This window comes from Camelus ferus, chromosome 19 (assembly GCF_009834535.1).
Source record: "Camelus ferus isolate YT-003-E chromosome 19, BCGSAC_Cfer_1.0, whole genome shotgun sequence".
NCBI lineage: Eukaryota > Metazoa > Chordata > Mammalia > Artiodactyla > Camelidae > Camelus > Camelus ferus.
This window is the reverse complement of record NC_045714.1, coordinates 43,367,387-43,384,258: the sequence shown is the minus strand read 5'-3', so window position 1 is coordinate 43,384,258 and position 16,872 is coordinate 43,367,387. Positions and strand designations below refer to the sequence as shown.

The 16,872-nt window shown below is 46.6% G+C and overlaps 1 protein-coding gene across 1 annotated transcript in view; it reads left to right on the top strand.

Moving 5' to 3' along the window:
- The first annotated feature begins 11,506 nt into the window (after positions 1 to 11,506).
- Positions 11,507 to 16,872, top strand: part of LOC102512389 (protein tyrosine phosphatase receptor type T) — a 338,884-nt gene continuing 333,518 nt past the window's right edge. The window contains exon 1 of the mRNA XM_032462324.1: positions 11,507 to 11,734. Within this exon, the coding sequence (XP_032318215.1) occupies positions 11,650 to 11,734 (85 nt within the window). The 5' untranslated portion in view covers positions 11,507 to 11,649. The remainder of the gene's footprint in view (positions 11,735 to 16,872) is intronic.

The following is a 16,872-nucleotide window of genomic DNA, read 5'->3' as shown; positions in this document are numbered from 1 at the left end:
CGAAGCTGTCGTCTGAGAAGTCGTGCAGGGCTCCGCAGATGCACGCATCCCGTGAGGAAGTGATTGTGGTTATTTAAGAATGGAATTAAAATATTTTGCTTTTGATTTGTGTGTATTTTCTCAAACCACCATTAAGTTGCCAGTACAGAAACACTTATCAACTTGTTTGGACTGACTGATAAATGAAACTATTAGGTGTTTCTTTGGCTGGGAACTCTTGTGAAAAAAATCACCAGGACACCAAGGTCACCATGAGAGTTTGGAAACCTCTGCTTAACTACATGAAGGGAATTGGCTAGGAAACTGAAGAGGGAAAAAGAGAACATGAAAGTGTTACACCAAAATATCGCAGCCATGAGAACAGGTCCCGCCAGGGCTGGGTAGAACGAGGGAACAGACTGGATTCAGCATCGTTTAACATGTTGGAAGAAGGAGGGCTTTTTGGCTGGTGCTGGTGTTTCTGAGGTTCTGCAGTGAGGCAGGCTCTTTAAGGGTTGGAGAAACTGCAAACTAGATCCAACTACAGTAACGGAATGGACTTCCCCAGGGTGAAGAAGTGATGCCCCCAGGAACGGGAAGCAGTCTCTTCACCCTCCTCCAGCCTCCCCGGCTCCCTCTATCATCCCCTAGTGGCAGAGACTAGCATGGCGCCAGGTGATGGGGCAGTGATGTGATGAATGGAATACCAGCCTGGGTATCACAAAACAGGGTATGGAAGGGGTGTTGGAGCCACGAGACAGCAGCTTAATAACTAGCCCAGGGCCCTTGGGTTGCAGCTGCCATGCTCACCCTGGGCCTGAGTCTGTGGCCCCCAGCCAGTAGATTGCTTCTTGAACCTGGGCTGTATCTGACTTGGTTCCCCATCTGCACCCCAAACTGTTTAACTGTAGAGCCTACAGGATAGGGCTGTGGGACCCGCCCTGGCTTTTCCCTACATTACATTCCGACCAAACTCACTCATCCATTCTGTGGGGGAACATGGAGCAGGACCCCTACCCGGACTGTGGGGAAGATGAGCATTTGAGAGAAGGCTTTCTCAGAACCACTGAGGTCCAAGGAATGAAAGGAAGAAAGGAGGGAGGGGCGAGGGCTTTCAATCAGCCTGTCAGTGCCACAGAGTCATCTCCCTGAATGCCACACCTACGGGCCCCGAGGGCCATTTTTGTCCAGCTTAACCCCCTGTCTCTTCCCTTCAAAACACTTCCTACAACCTGCGGTTTCGTCAGCTCACATGTTGGACTGTCATTATGGTTGTTAAGCTCTGTCTCTCCCACCAGATTTTAAGCTCAAGGGTAGCAGGGACCTTGTCTGTTTTTGTTAACACTTTTTCCCCAGCACCTACCCTGCCACCCCATAGGTGCTCAGTAAGTATTCAAATGTTCTGGAAAAGAGTATGAACTTTAGTGTAAAGAGAGAGGGGAGATCAAGGAGCTGATAGCAGGACCTGAAATCAAAGAAGTGAAATTTCAGGCCCCAGCTTCCCTGAACACCCTAATCTCCCTTCCCTGCTTGATGTTTCTCTGGAGCACTTGCTGCCATCTGACAGTCTACATAATTTCCTGAGTATCTTATGTATTATTTGGTGTCCTTCTCCCCATGGGAACATAAGCCCCTTAAGGGCAGAGAGGGTTTTTTCCTGTTTGGTTCAGTCCTACGTCTAGTATAGCTCCTGACACATGGTAGGAACTCGGAAATATTGACTGAAAGAATGAATTTGTCCAGTGCTTTACTTTTGGCAAAGAATGCTTACATCACACTGTTACAAGTACACTAGTGGCTATTCTCACTTACTTCTTAGGGAGGGTAGGAGGGCCCATTATAACGTGTAACACTCAGACTGGCCTCACACATCACTGTGCCGGGGTGTGGATGTGCGGTGGACGGTACGGGACTGCTGCTCCCGTGGCATGTCTACTCATACATCAGAATCTTGATGGCTGTTTGCTCCAGTTATTCATGTATCTTGGACTTTAAATGTGCTGCCTCCTTTGCCTGGGGCTTAACTTTCCCACTCCCTACCCTCTGTCCCCCGTTCTCCCACGCCTTGTACCGTCCACCTGGTTAATTCCTATCCATCCTTTGCCCAAGGCCCCCTCCTTCAGGACAGCCTTCCTGGCCTCTCGACTCCACATTACACGGTTGGTGATTTACTCTCAAATATATAACAAAGAAGTGTTATGGATGAGTTATGGGTTAAACTATAACCCAGAGCTGCCAGCCTTCCTGTCAAGACCGTACTGGTCTGGGAAGGTTCCTTGGTGTTCCAGTGAAAAAGCCCCTGCTCCAGGGACAACACTACCTTGCCCAGGTGCTTCTGATACCCCACCATGATCAGCAGCCTGCATTTTGCTAATCAGTATGCTGAATGTCAGAAATTGATTGTTGTGGTTGAAATCAGGGACCTGTTGACTAGCATAAGTATTGTAAATGGACTCTAATTGGTGAAATTGAAAGTATTCATAATACGTGAGTTGGCCGAAATCTTATTAAAGCACTTTCCAAATGTTCATAATGCAGGAGGACCCAGTAAGACCTCGAGCTTTTAGCCTCAGCAATGGAGTCCCAGCCTTGATTCCTAAATAGTCCTATGTCACCCACTGGACGAGGAGGATTCCTGGTTGCCTGATGTGGTGATAATGATACTTGATTTTGCCCCTAGAACAGGTGTAGGCAAAGTACAGCCCATGCATGGACTGGCTGGCTGTTTCTGTATACAAACTGTTATTGAAACACAGCCTTGCCCATTTGTCTACATATCGTCTGTGCCTTTGCACTACAACAGCAGAGATAGTTGCAACAGAGACTGTCTGACCAGCAGAGTTTAAAATATTTACTATCTAGCCCTCTCCCCTTCAAAAAGAAAGTTTGTTAACCCCTACCTGAGAATACTGTCATAACTGGCTTAAATGAACCTCCGTGCAAGGTAGTAATGAGATCCCCTAAAAGGGCAAGCACAGGTTGCTGGGGCTTCTTTGAGCATTATGGGATAGAGTGTATGACCTGTTTTGTGCCTGCTTGCTCATAAACTTTTATGTATTAAATGCTCATCTGTGTAGTAGAATTTGGCCTGAGACTCGCTTTTATTATAACCTAATTAGTACAATTATGGGAGAATCATTAACCTTCACTCACCTCAGATTTCTTCGGTGGCTTCAGGTTTCTATGAAAAAGAATGTAGGGGTTGTGCACGAGTCATGATTAAATTGGCTCAGATGAGTTTCCAGCACAAGGCTGTGTCCTTCTGACATGGGCTGCCTGGAAGCCCAGAACTTCAACTGCAGAAGATTCATCAGGCTTTATTATTCTACCCTTCACAATTGTTTTATCTGCATCCTCCTCCAGAGCGTGAATCTCTCTCTCTCTCTCTCTTTTTTTTTTTTTTTTTTTGGTAATTGAAGTGTAGTCAGTTACAATGTGTCAGTTTCTGGTGTACAGTGGAATATTTCAGTCATACCTATGCATACATATATTCCTTTTCATATTCTTTTTCATGATAGGTTACTACAAGATATTGAATATAGTTCCCTGTGCTATAAAGTAGAAACTTTTTATTTTACATATAATAGTATCTGCTCCCAATTTATCTCTTACCATGCCCTTTTCCCCGAATAACCATAAGTTTGTTTTCTATGACTCTGTTTCTGTTTTGTAAGTAAGTTCATTTGTGTGTATGTGTGTGTGTGTATTTGTTTTAGATTCCACAAATAAGTGATATTATGTGGTATTTTTCTTTTTCTTTCTGGCTTACTTCACTTAGAATGACAATCTCCAGGTCCATCCATGTTGCTGCAAATGGCATTATTTTATTCTTTTTTATGGCTGAGTAGTATTCCATTGTATAAATATACCCCAGAACAGAAATCTCTTGAAGGCTAGAAAGTGTCTGTCTCATTCCTTTGCATCCCTAATGCCTGTCCCATCTCAGAGGTCCTAGACATGTTTGTAGAAAGGAATAAATAGATAGCGCGATCTTTGGACATGTGTTCATGGAAGCTTGCTAACTCCAATCTGTAGTTTATTAAAAAGCATGAACCCAGCAGTCAGCTGGACTGAGACCCCGGCCAGGGATCCATGGCAACCTGCAGGGCTCCTATTTTATCTCAGTGGCTCCCCTACCTCACCTGCCTTCTGGAGGTGGGAGCTGTATGTGAGGGAATCCAACTGTGTCAAGTACCATCCAGGAGCTTGGTGGTCACTGTCTCCTTAATTCGCCTCACATCCCTAAAAGGCAGGGCATACCATCCCCATTTTACACATGAGAAAAATGAGGCATAGACACAGATGGGATAAGTGACTTACTTTAGGTCCAGATGATGACAGAGCCAACATTCTTTTTATCACATTATGATGCCTCCCTGCTCAAGGGAATTTTTTTCTGTAATGAGTGAGCCAAGGAACATGTGAATGAATTACCTTCTCCATGACATCACTAGAAAAGGGTGATGACTGAGTCACCTCTCACAAGGGGACTTCTTGTAGCTTCAGGTGATTCTAGTGGTCAGACTCAGGGACCCTGGATGGTGAGAAGCCTCTGGATTCCTGTCCTTGCCTACCTTCTTAAGGATGTCTGTGATAATATTCAACAAATTTCTGTCCATCTGCAATAAATCAGAGGAGGTGGCAATAGTAAGCAAGAGAGTGGGTTTGGACGATGCTGGAAAGAAGATGGATTTTAATTTTGTTCCTTTTACCTTTTTTCCCCTTCATGTATCATTTCCACGCAGAAATTGCAAATTAATGGTCACATCGAAATATCTGTCACTGTATTATTGCTCGTGCAGTATCAAATTATGTTGGCAATAATGTTTCCAGCTGCCTAAGACTCCATTGCAGTTTAATTTGAAAGGATCTCAAATTGCATCTCCAAATGGATAAAAAATTAATTTTATATACAAGCTATCGACCTCCACATTTTCAGCCCCATGCCCCAAATTATCTCAATTTAGGCTCAACTTTGAACAGTACATGCGTTACAACCAACTTCATGTGCAAAGATGAATACACAGAAAATTAATGAATTGGAAGTCTCCTTTGCTGCTCCTTTTTTTAAAAAATAAGATATTCTGCCTTGATCATTTAAGGTCATTAGGAGATTCTACAGCGATTGCCTTTGACATCAGAGATTGAGGCTGGGTCCACATAAAACAAAAGAGGCTGGAATTCTAATTTAACCACATGATTACCTTAACGATGGGAGTGTGGAGTGAGCCCTGATTCACCCCTTCACTTACTGCATTTCCCCTGCAGTATGTTAGGGCCTTGATTCTGGTCCAGGCATCCCCCTACTTTCTATATTTACTCATTATTTATTTATTAATCAGATATATGTTCTAATTATTAAAAAAATGAAGCGATTTAGGGGTTCACAGGTTAACAGAGGAGGTAAGCATGAAACAGACGTACAATTAATCTGCAACTCTGTGAGGACTATGGAAGATGTGTTTAAAAAAACAGATGATGGAGGCATTCATTCTGCCTGGGCAAGAAAGACTTCAGGATAAAGTTACAAAGAAAGGGTAGCATTGGAGCTGGGCCTTGGGTATACTGAATAGGGATTTGCCAGATGGCAACCCAAGCAGAGGGGTGCATGGAGATGTAAAATGCTACGGGATATGATTCACTTTAGGAATGTTAGGTTTAAAGAGTGAGCAGTGGAAAATGAGGAAGGGAATTTGGAGGTGGGAGGGCACAAATTGCAGGTTGGACTCAGGTGTTAGGTTGAAAATGGTGCTTCAGGAGGACATGGCACTTGAGTAAGATCAAACAAGGAGAGAGGAGAAGCGATCAGGTGAAGAGGACCTACCTGCCTTCCAGAGGCAGCTGCAGAATGTAGAAGCTTCTGAAGCTGAGTTAGTCAAACACACACACACACACACACACACACACACACACACACACCCCTGTCCCTTGTCCCTAACACACATAAGAACACAACTGGGGCTGGGGCAAGATACACACAGAGGCCCGTGGCCTCTTCTCCTTCTACCTGACTCCTTCCCTCCCTACAAATGTCTGTTCCTCCAAGCAGCCATCCTTTGGTCACCCCGTGGACCTTGGGGACATGCATGGAATGTTGTCTGATCTTGGAAGGGCAAAGCAAGGGAAGTGAGTTTGGGGCCACTGGGACAGGGATTTCTGGGGTGTCCGTTGTCTGGAGCCTGGCCCAGCATGGGGAGCACTGGGACCAGGTGAACACACTGGCCTGCTGACCCTTGCTCTGAGAGAAAGGGTCCAGTCTGCAGAAGGCCAGAGTGTGCTCCCCAGAGCACAAGACTCAGGACAGGGCCCCCATTGCCAAGTCTAAGGGCATGGAGACAGTGCACCCAAAGGCCAAGCCATTTTGATTTTCCACTGGAGGAAGACTTGCCAACTTCCCAGACAAGCCACACTCTTTTCCCACTGTTTGCCATCTCGGTGGCCTGTAAGCTGTTACTCAAGAAGGTAGTGTGGACGGAACCCTTACCTGGAGGCAGAAACCATAGGCTCGAGGCTTGAACATATTTACACGGGGGATGTACATTCAACAGACCAATCTCCACTGCACCCACAGGGCTTTCTCAGCAGTTTCCAGCTCGTTTGTACCAACCAGAATGTAAACCTGAGATTCTCGCTGCTGTAGGTAACTGCTGCAGCAGAAGCTGGGTTTAGCCTCTGAGGGTGGGGGCAACGCGGGGGTCAGACTGGAAGCATGAGTGCTTCCATCATGCATTTGAAAACTAATTCCATCATGTAGGATTTCAAGACATTCTCTCGCTTGAGTGGAAAAATAAATAAGTTCATCTTAAAGGCTTGGTGATGTGCTGGAAGGGACGGAACAGGGGACTGTGGAGTCAGGGGGTCCAAGCTCAGTTCTCAAGAACAGGTCACCATCTGTTCACGTCAGTTTAAGCAACATGAACTGGCCCCTTGACAGACCCAGTGCCATGTGCTGAGATTGCTGGACAGAGCATGGCCCCTTTCAGCCCGAGAGGAGTGGTGGATAAATGAGCCAGCAGTTCTTAGAGAGCATGACAGGTGCTAACTGGGCCGGCGGAACAGCTGTGCCAAGTGCCATGGGAGTCCAGAGCTGGGGGCTTGGCTGTGTGGCCCTGAGCAAGTCCTGGTCCTTCACTGGCCTCAGTTCTCTAGGCTAGACAGTCATTTTTAGCATGCAACTGCCCAGCCCATAGTTGCTGCTTAATAAGTAGCCACTGTCTTTTCCTCTCTTGAATGGGAGTTCTTGACTTTACAGAACACTTTCCCCCTCACGTATCTAACCCACAGGGCTACCAGAGGTGTTCTTGTCTTTTTCACAAGAACTGAGATTTTTTTGAATCTCTAAATTCCATAGCCTGAGAAACCCCCAGATCATCTCTCAAGATGTCAGTAACACGCGTGGACATATTTTCCAAGTCCCCTTTGCCTCTGGTCCTTTTGTTCCCGTGTGGCATCTTATTTGGCCCAAGTGAGGCATTTGGCTCTCAGAATGCACAGGAAATTTAATCACAGTCCATTGTTTTGTGGTATTTTTAGGACTTTGTTCAAGACTAGGAGTCACATGAGAACAGTTTCATTGGGTTCCACCAAACATCCCACCATCTTTTTCCTCCTCATCCTCTCCTACTCTGTCCAGCAGCCAGTGAATTCATTTTTCTCTTCCTCTAAAGTCTGAGCACAGCTGATCCCAAGGAGCTGGGAATGCTGCTTCTACTCCAAAGAAGCTTCTTAAGGCATTTCTCCAAGAAGGGCCATTCCCTCTAAGAGGAATGGTCCCTGTTAGGCAGAGGCAGTTTTCTCTCTCTCTTTATAGTTCATGTAAAACTCATTAGCAGCCCTCTGAGGTTAGTGCAATAATTTCCACTTTCTAGACTAGGAAATGGAGGCTCAGAGATGAAGTGTCCTTGCCCAAGGTCACACAGCTAGTGAGTGCTGAGTCTGGCTTCAAGTCATGCTCTGCTGGGCCCCACTGTTCCCTGTGGCCTGTCTGATGACAGTCAGTCACACCTGCTTCAGAGGGAGCAAGTGACTTCTCCTGTGCCCCGAACTTCCCACTCTGGGAGGGAGTCTCTTTGCTCTGTGGCAGGCTTGCAACATCCTTTGCCTTCTTTGAAAGGTACCTTTGTCTACTCCTTCCTTGAAGAGCAGCAGAAAGGTGTTTATGTGCACATCTTCACAGGTCCACCATGGGGGGAATACTGTAGTGGCTGGAGACCAGGGGTGGGAAGACAGGCCAGTGGTCAGCTTAGCACCTAAAGTGATGAGGTCCTCATGTCACCCTCTCCAGCCGACCCCAGGGTCCTGAGGATCAAGCCATTTCTGCCTTACAGTTTTCGGCTTTCTCACAACATTCTCCCCAGGTCTCCCCCGATTCCTGATGGCTGTGACATGTCTCACGGTTATGTCCTTTCCTTGGTCTCAGTCCCTCATGGTATCACCATGCAGAGAAAACACAGAGGCACTGGGCCTGCAGACTTCAGATCTTAGCTGTACCAATCATTTAATCTCACAGAACTTTGGTTTCCTCTAGGAAGAGGCTAGTGATGCTTTCCTCACTGTTTATGGTGAGATTTTACAAAAAGCACATGTGTTCAACTGATGCATGTGACCTTCCCCGGGGCTGGGGTTGGGCTGGAGGGATGAGCAGAGGGCACCCTTGCTCTCGAAGAGCTTACATTCTAGTGTGCGGTGCCAAGTTTTTTGTTTGTTTTTTTTTAATGTCACACTGAACTTGCCTCTTGCTAGTCTTGCTACTCTATACGAGTTCCTGAACCTCTCTGGCCTCAGTTTATTCATCTGTAGAGTGGGGTTGGCAGTCAGTCCCTCCCTTACAGGGTCACAAGATGGTGCAGGTGATAGAACCCAATACTGTAGCTGTCAGCCATCAGGTCATTTTGTTTTTATTGTTTCGTTGGTGCTTTAAGGGCTGATTGGAGATTCCCAAATGTATATTTAACATGGACTGTGTAGTACATCTTAAGATGTTTGACAAAATAGGGTCATAGTCTTGGAATTAAATGGGTTTCAGGTGTTCCCGTTTCTATTCTCACTCTCTAATAAGATGAGGAAAGAGAGCACAAAAGCGATCTTATGGGATGGAGCTTGGCGTCAGTTTTGAAGGCACATCGGAAGAGGAGGATGGATGAGGTCCTGAGCGGGGTGGACAGTCTCCCTCCCAGGAGAGTTCTGGCATTTGGACAAGCAGAAAGGCTCCCGCCGGGCAAAGCTTGTGGGGATGCTCGGGACTTCGCAGGCAGGCAGGCAGCGTCTCGCGGCCCCTCTGCCTGAGCCCTCGTCCTCACGCCGTCGTGAGTTGTTAAGCCAGCAGCAGCTGCAGAGCCATGCCAGGTCCTCACTCCCCAGCTACGAGGACAGCACTTCTCACTTCACGCCACGTGGGCTCCGCACAGTGGACCCACAGCGGCTCTCCTTCAGTGTCACCCATTTGCGTTTGGGACAATGGCTCTCCTTTACACCAGGGGCCTGTGACGAGTAAATTGGGCTGTATGAGTGACCATGAACTCATTAGTTGAGCGGGGCGGGCGGCAGCCTGCTCTCCCTGACATCATGTGAGAGGTCTGGGCTGGCTCGCTAGGCTCCCTGGCATTTATTTCTAGGCACCCTTCTCCAAAGAGGACCACTTCCAAGTGAGTTCCTCGGTAAGGCTCTGACACGAGCCGCAGGACGTTTCCCCCACAAGGACAGATCAGGGGAGTCGGCTGATCAAGACTGCCCTCCCTTTTTATTGCTGTATTTGGCACAGAAGCAGCCTTACCCCAGAATGCTCTGAGGGTACCAGAAAAGTGATAGATAGACTCTATCATTTTGCATAAGGATGCTACCCCAGTACTGCCACTTACAAGGCGTTCAGGGTAGATACAGCACATGAAGGCTTATTATTATTTTTAGTACTCTTCCTATTATTGCAAAAGAAAAACTGTGGAATAGTGAGTGCTTAAATTCCAGGTACTATTCTAACTGCTTTACAGACATCTCATTAAACGCTTCCCCACCCCCACTATGGAGTTAGCTACTACCATTATCTCCATTTTACAAATGAAATATAAAATGGACCCAAAGAGGTAATATAACTCGGTAAAGTCCCATAGGTGGCGTGGGGGGGAAATACACTGCTTTAATCTCTACCCTGTGCTTCACTGCTCCCAGCTAAGAGAATCTTTTGTTTGTTTGTTTGTTTGTTTTGTTTTCATTATGGTTCTCAGTGTGCTTTGTTCTCCTGCTGTCTAGCTAAGCAGGATACAGGACAGAAATGGGCAGGACTGAGGAATGATCAGATTTTTTTCTCCCCAATATTCCTGCCCCCCCGCCATAAGCCCTGTCCAGCCCCTATCAGGAATGGTTCGTGTATCATCCTCTCCCTCAATGAACAACCAAACTAAACACAAGGCATTAGAGGGCTGGGTTTCTTCACAGGGCTTAGGAGCCGGTGCGAGCTCCAGCTAAGAGAATCTTGACAGAAGAACTTGTGGGGAATGCCAGTCATAAAAGAAGTTGTGTTTTCTATCGTAACAAATGCCGAACCTTTATAGAATGAGCTTTACATATGGGGATTAAAAAAATAAAGTTTTGTTTGTTATAATCTGTTTTGTACAAAAGCATCTATTTAATGTGTGTGAAATATAAATAGAATATTCATAATAAAGTAAACATAGCCGATGTTATGGGTGAGGGTCTGGGACCAAGATCAGCAGGAAGGGGCGGCGTGGGGACAGCAGAGGGATGAGAAGGCCTGGTCAGATCTGCCTAAGAGTGATGTCTTGGAGGGGCCTGTTGGGAAAAAAGTGGAGAGGAGAGAAGGAAGGATTGAGGGCTGTCTTGGGAGGTGAAGAAAGGGTGAGTTGTGTTGTCAATGAAGGGAGGAAAATTCCAAGTCGCTATGACGGGTCCCAGTGACCACGTGGACCTGGACACAGCTGGAGGCTGTGTGTTGAGGGTGCGGCTTGGTCTGATTAACAGTGCAGTTAACTGCTGAGAGGGGACTGATTTCTCCAGGGGAGAGGATGTGGCCAGATTAATGTAAAGAGGCAGATCCAGAACTCCAGCCACCTCCTAAATTAGTATTTCCCCGAAGTGTTGTGTGGGTTGTTGGTGGTGCCCGCGATGGTTTTTGGTGGCACCCGCGATGGTTTTTGGTGGCACCCTGAAGAACCTTGAAAAACTGATAATTTGGCATTTTTTTAATGGTTAACATTTATTTGTAGCAAGTAATGCAGGGTTCCCCTTTATATAGTTATGCTTGGTTTTAGATGCCTGTGTTTAAATAAGAAGGAGTCTGATTTACAGAACAATGTCGAGTTATACTGTGCATGGTGACATTGAGAGGGCAGGGGATGCACGACTGAGATACACGTGAAGAGCTCTCATCCCGTTGAGCAGAACACCCCTCCCGCCTTCCTGACAGTCTCCTCAGAGCCCCATGTCTCGTGTGTGTGTCTTGCAGACCCAGTGCACGGCCCGCAGAATGTGGAAATCGTGGACATCCGAGCCCGGCAGCTGACCCTGCAGTGGGAGCCCTTCGGCTACGCAGTGACCCGCTGTCACAGCTACAACCTCACGGTGCAGTACCAGTACGTGTTCAACCAGCAGCAGTACGAGGCCGAGGAGGTCATTCAGACCTCCTCCCACTACACCCTGCGGGGCCTGCGGCCCTTCATGACCATCCGGCTGCGGCTGCTGCTGTCCAACCCCGAGGGCCGGATGGAGAGCGAGGAGCTGGTGGTGCAGACAGAGGAGGACGGTGAGTGAGGCGGGGAAGCTGCTCCCTTGGGAATGGGGAATGTTGGACCTGCTTGGGGGCCACGCCTGTTGGTTATGAGGTTTTATTTTTCCTGCATCTTCCATATCCTCCTCGGTACACCTGCATCTTTTCTAAGATCTTCCATAAAGCACCACGCAGACTGTGCAGTGCACAACTCCAGGGGGCGCTGTCCCCCTAGACAGTGGCAACTCTGCCACAGACACAGGCTCTTGTATACCCACATCCCTCTCCTCACTTTATACACATGCTGTGCCCAACGTTTAACCATATCGATGCCTCCCAAAAGAGAAGATGTGTATTGATCATATTGTTTAAGTGTGTTGAGTTTGGGAGTCAGACAGCTCTGGATTCTGTAAGAATTAGAATCAGAAAACACACACAAAGAGCTTAGCACACGCACTGAATTCACCCAGACCTGACTATTCACCCTGATATCCTACCAGCATCTCAAAAAAATACCCCCAAATGAACTCATCTCCTCTTCTATTCTGCCATCTCTCCCTGTGTTCCTCATCTCAGTGAACTGCACCTGCTAAGTCAAGATAAAGACCTGAAGTCAGTCTGGGTGCCTTCATTTCTCCCACCCCCAGCCCCCACCTCCACTCCCACAAGATTCTGATGAGTTTGCTTCCAACATGCCTCTTAAATCAAGACTCCGGGAATGGAGAACCATGTGCACTTCCTAGAACATTTCACGTTTTCCACCCTTATGTCCTTGCCCAGGCCCTTGTGTTTCTCCTTGGATGACCTCTCCCTCTACATCTGTGGGACAGACTCTATTAATAACTTTCCAAGTCTTTGCTCAAATGCTGCTTCCTCCAGGAAGCTTTCCCTGAGTGTCCTAAGCCAATTTGGGTGTTCCTTCTCAGGTTCCCTCAGCAGTTACCCTATTTATGGGAGGACAAAACTTGCTGGATCTGGGACTTATCTAAGAAACACTTCTCTATGGCCGTGTTTCGTTTTTTCCTCCATGCAGACTGCTTCTGGCTTTGTGGTGTCTTTAGTTAGTTCCCTGGAGTCAGACTCTGAGATGTGGGTTGATGTGCAAATGATTGATGAAGAAGTTTTCCCAGGGGGGACTGGGAAGGGAGTGGGGAAGCAGGACTGGGAAGAGGAGGAAGCCCAGGGACAACTTGAGGCCAAATCCTGCAAAGGGGGGCTGTGATCCGGGCCTGCAGGAGGACTCCGTAGGGCAGCTTATGTATCAGTCTCATTCCGAATCTGGGAAGGGAGCGCCCAGCCAATGGTTAGGCCTGAAATGGGAAGGGAGGGTTGGGAAGTACATCCTCAGGAGCTTTTTGCTCTCTGCACATGCGGACAAAAAGTCGAAGGGCACAAAATGGTATAAAAGTGATCAGAAGGGGCCTGGGCAGAGCTCTGTCCTTGTCAGCACGTGAGGCAAATCCTCACACTTGACTCAGCGCCGAGGCCCTACTGTGGCAGTCCTGCCTAGTGCTCTTGTTTCACATAAGCAAGTCCTTGGATGGGGTCCAGACCAACATCCTCAGCTGCAAAGTCCCGTAAGGATATAGAAGATAGAGTTCCAGCCTCTTCTCACCTTGTCCCCTAATTCTCATTCCCGCCCTGTCCCATCTTAGAACTGGAAGTTTGACAGAGTCTGGCTTCATGACAAGCCCTTCCCGATCCCCTATAAATTCAGCCTCGCGGCCACTCTCTTTGCAGCCCCTGCAGGCCATGCTTCTAGGTAGCAGCAGCCGCAGTGGGGACTCAGCCTCTGGCATCCTGTCCCGCATCTTCCTGTCTGGCTGTGGAGCTCAGTCTTCTGTGGGTACAGCTCTCCCCTAGATCACCTTCTCCAGAAGATCTGAGGGCTCTGCTTTTTATAAACCCGTTCCCATCTGGCCTCCAACGCAGGAGGTCAAGCAGCTCACGTTGGCGTCCTTCTGCAGCCCAGGAGATGCAGCCCTGGATTTGGCTTCTGATGAAGGTGCCAGAGCTCTCCCTAGGTCTGGCTCCTTTGTTTCAGAAATGTGCAGCCCCATCCTCCAGCAGGTTAAAATAATGCACTATCTGAGAAGGCAGCCTCTGGGGCCAGATACGCCTGGGGCAAGTTGCTTAACCTCTCAATGCCTCCGTTCCTCCTCTGTAAAGTGGAGATGGTAATAGTACCTACGTTATAGGTTGTTACGCTCATTTAAAGTGTGGCAGATAGAAACATCGGAATAACGCCCCTCAGGTGGTACATTTCATTAAATGTAGCTACTACATGTGCACTGAATCCAGAAAAAAAAAAAATTCTTAACAAAGTGTCCTCTAGCACAATTAACCCAGAAGCCACCCACCCATCTCTTGAGGGCTGTAGACATCGCTCCAACTATGTCATATCCACCAAAATATGACATAGACTTTCAGGGAGTGGTGGCATGGTCAGTGCCTCCTCTGAGAAGTAGGGTTGGGGCAGAAAGAGTGGTTTAGTGACGAATGTTCATGGGGAAGGGAACCTGGTTCTTAGACAAGGAGGAGCCGTTGTTGAGAACCAGCATGAATATTCAGGATGCAGAAGATGAGCAAGAGGGTTTGGCCCGGGGACAGCTCAGGGCATTTTTTGTCAAGATTTTCTGCCCTCTTTGGGCTTCTTTTTGTGAATTACTTACATCTGCAGCAGCAAATCCCAAGTCCCATTTTTAAGGCATGTCTCAACGTCTCGCTTTCTCCTTCTCGTCACCAAAAATAAAAATAAAAAATCACAACGCCTCTATCAAAACAAACTGAGAGCAGAAATGCTTTGAAATTAAATTTTACTGAAACACCATTAATAAAACATCAATTTCTGCTCTACTGAGATGTGCGGACGTTATCATATTGAAAACAACAACCTACAAGACACCAGGCCTCGGTCTTGTAGCTCTCCTGAGGCCCCGCCTCCGGAACCACCGGGCTGCAGGAAGGTCTCGGAGGAGCACAGCCCCCTCTGCATGGCGGGGTTGGGTTCCATTTCTCCTGCAGAGGGGAGAGGCACCATCTCTGTTTGCTGGGAACTCATTCACCTCAAGGTCAAGCTGGGGATGGAGCTCAGCTCTGGTCCATTAACTGAAACCCCCTTCGGGGAACCAAGGAGCAGCCTTGCAGATTGAGCTGACTGGACTCATGCTGCTTTCGTCTGTGCTACAAAATTGTCTCCTGGGGACTGTGCAGAATTTGTATTTTAATGGCCCCCATGCCTTTGAGGGCCTGTGAAGTAATCCAACACTGGTGAGAGAAGCTCATGGCCACTGAGGCCCCGTTGCTTCATCTGGGAGGCAGTTGTGAATAAGAGACTAAATAGGTTCTTGATTTTTTTTTTCCCCTTTTCTTCACAAATGTCTCATTTGACAACACGACTCACTTACTGGGTGGTTACTTCTCTGCCTTCAACCAGACCACAGCCTGGATTGTGAAATGGAATCCATGAGGTCTTGAAAGACGAAGACAAAGCTGATGAAAGTCTCGTTTTAGCTACTGCTGAGTACCCTCTGTGCCAGGCACTGATAGGCGTGTTATATACAAGGACTCATACCCAAGACTTGACTTTGCACTGTTTCAAAACTGTAGAGAAATTGAAAGAATTGTACAAAGACGACCTATAAACCCTTCACCTAGATTCAGCGTTTATGAACACCTTGCTATCTAGTTTACATATATATATACACACACACACATACATATATATATATATACATACATACATACACACTACATGTGTATGACGTATTTGATATGGAAAAATCATGTATAAACATAATATTTTTAACCATTTGAAAGTGAGAGGCAGAAATGATGACACCTGACCCCTAAATTCTTTAGCGCACATGACGTGACCTCAGAATAAGGACATTCTTCTCCATAACCACAACACCAAAGGACAGCTAAGGTATTTAGCATTAATTTTAAAATAATCAAAGAGACAGTCCACATGCACATCTCCAGTAATGTTAAACCTGACTTTGTGTGGCCAACCAGAATACCAGATATGTTTGGCAAAAATGGTATGTGGGTTGGTGATGTGTATTTCTCACTGTATCATGTCAAGAGGTGCATAATGTCAGGGAGCCCCTCTACTGGTGATGCTGCATTTGGCCCCTTAGATAAACTGGGGACCACCCAGTCCCTCCACTGTAAATGCAGCCCCTTTTCTCTTTGTAAGTTACCTAACCTGTGCAGTGATACTTTGAGGTCCTTGAGTATCCTGTTCCCCAAGAACTTTTGACCTAATGGTTTTCGTGCTTCTTGATAATCCTCACCTGAGTCAGTTATTACACTGATATTTACAAAAGGATGCTTTTTACATCCAGCATTCCCCCTACACATATTAATTCACATTCATTTTTATAAAAGAGCTTTTCTCTCCTCATCCTTCCTCCTCATTTTTAGTATCCCTGTTGACTCATAGGTCATTTTTTGACTCAATATATTAAAATCTATTACGGTGATTATTCTTGTTAAGGCTCAAATTGTCTCATATATGGCTAGTGGGTGTCCCTTCAAGCCGGCTCTTCCTTGCTTGTGGCACAACAAAATATTCTAGGCTGTCCTGGTACTGTCTCTGCCCCAGACCCGAAGTCAACTACTTTTGTAAGGATTTCTGGTTGTCTTCTGTGGAGAGTGGCTCTTTGGCACTAAGAGATACATCTTAGGTGTGTTCAGTGGGGTATGAGTGCCTCTAGGCTCTTCCAGAAAATAGAGCTGTGGAATATGCTTTATCTCTTTTAAGTCACGAGCTCACACTAATTCAAGCCAACACCTCAGGATTCTTCTGCACTTTCCCTCAGTCTCCTTCCTCTCACAGTAAGAAATCCTGTTCCCAGCATCCACATATTTTTCCATTTGCTCCACACTGTAATACACATGGAGTAGTTTCAGAATTACAAAACCAATCCCCCTAACAAACAAGAAAGCTACTAAATCAGGTTAAAGATTTTCTTTTTAAGTTTTTCTCTCCTCGGTAGTCAAAATAGCACGTCCAAAGATTCATTCTTTTTTCTCTGCATGGTTATATTATCAATTTGATACCCAATTAGGTTCATTTATTTCAATTTTAAGGTTTGCCTTCCCCCCATCCTTTTTTATTTAATATCATTGTTTTTAACATCAAAACAGTTGCATAGTTCAGAAGTCAA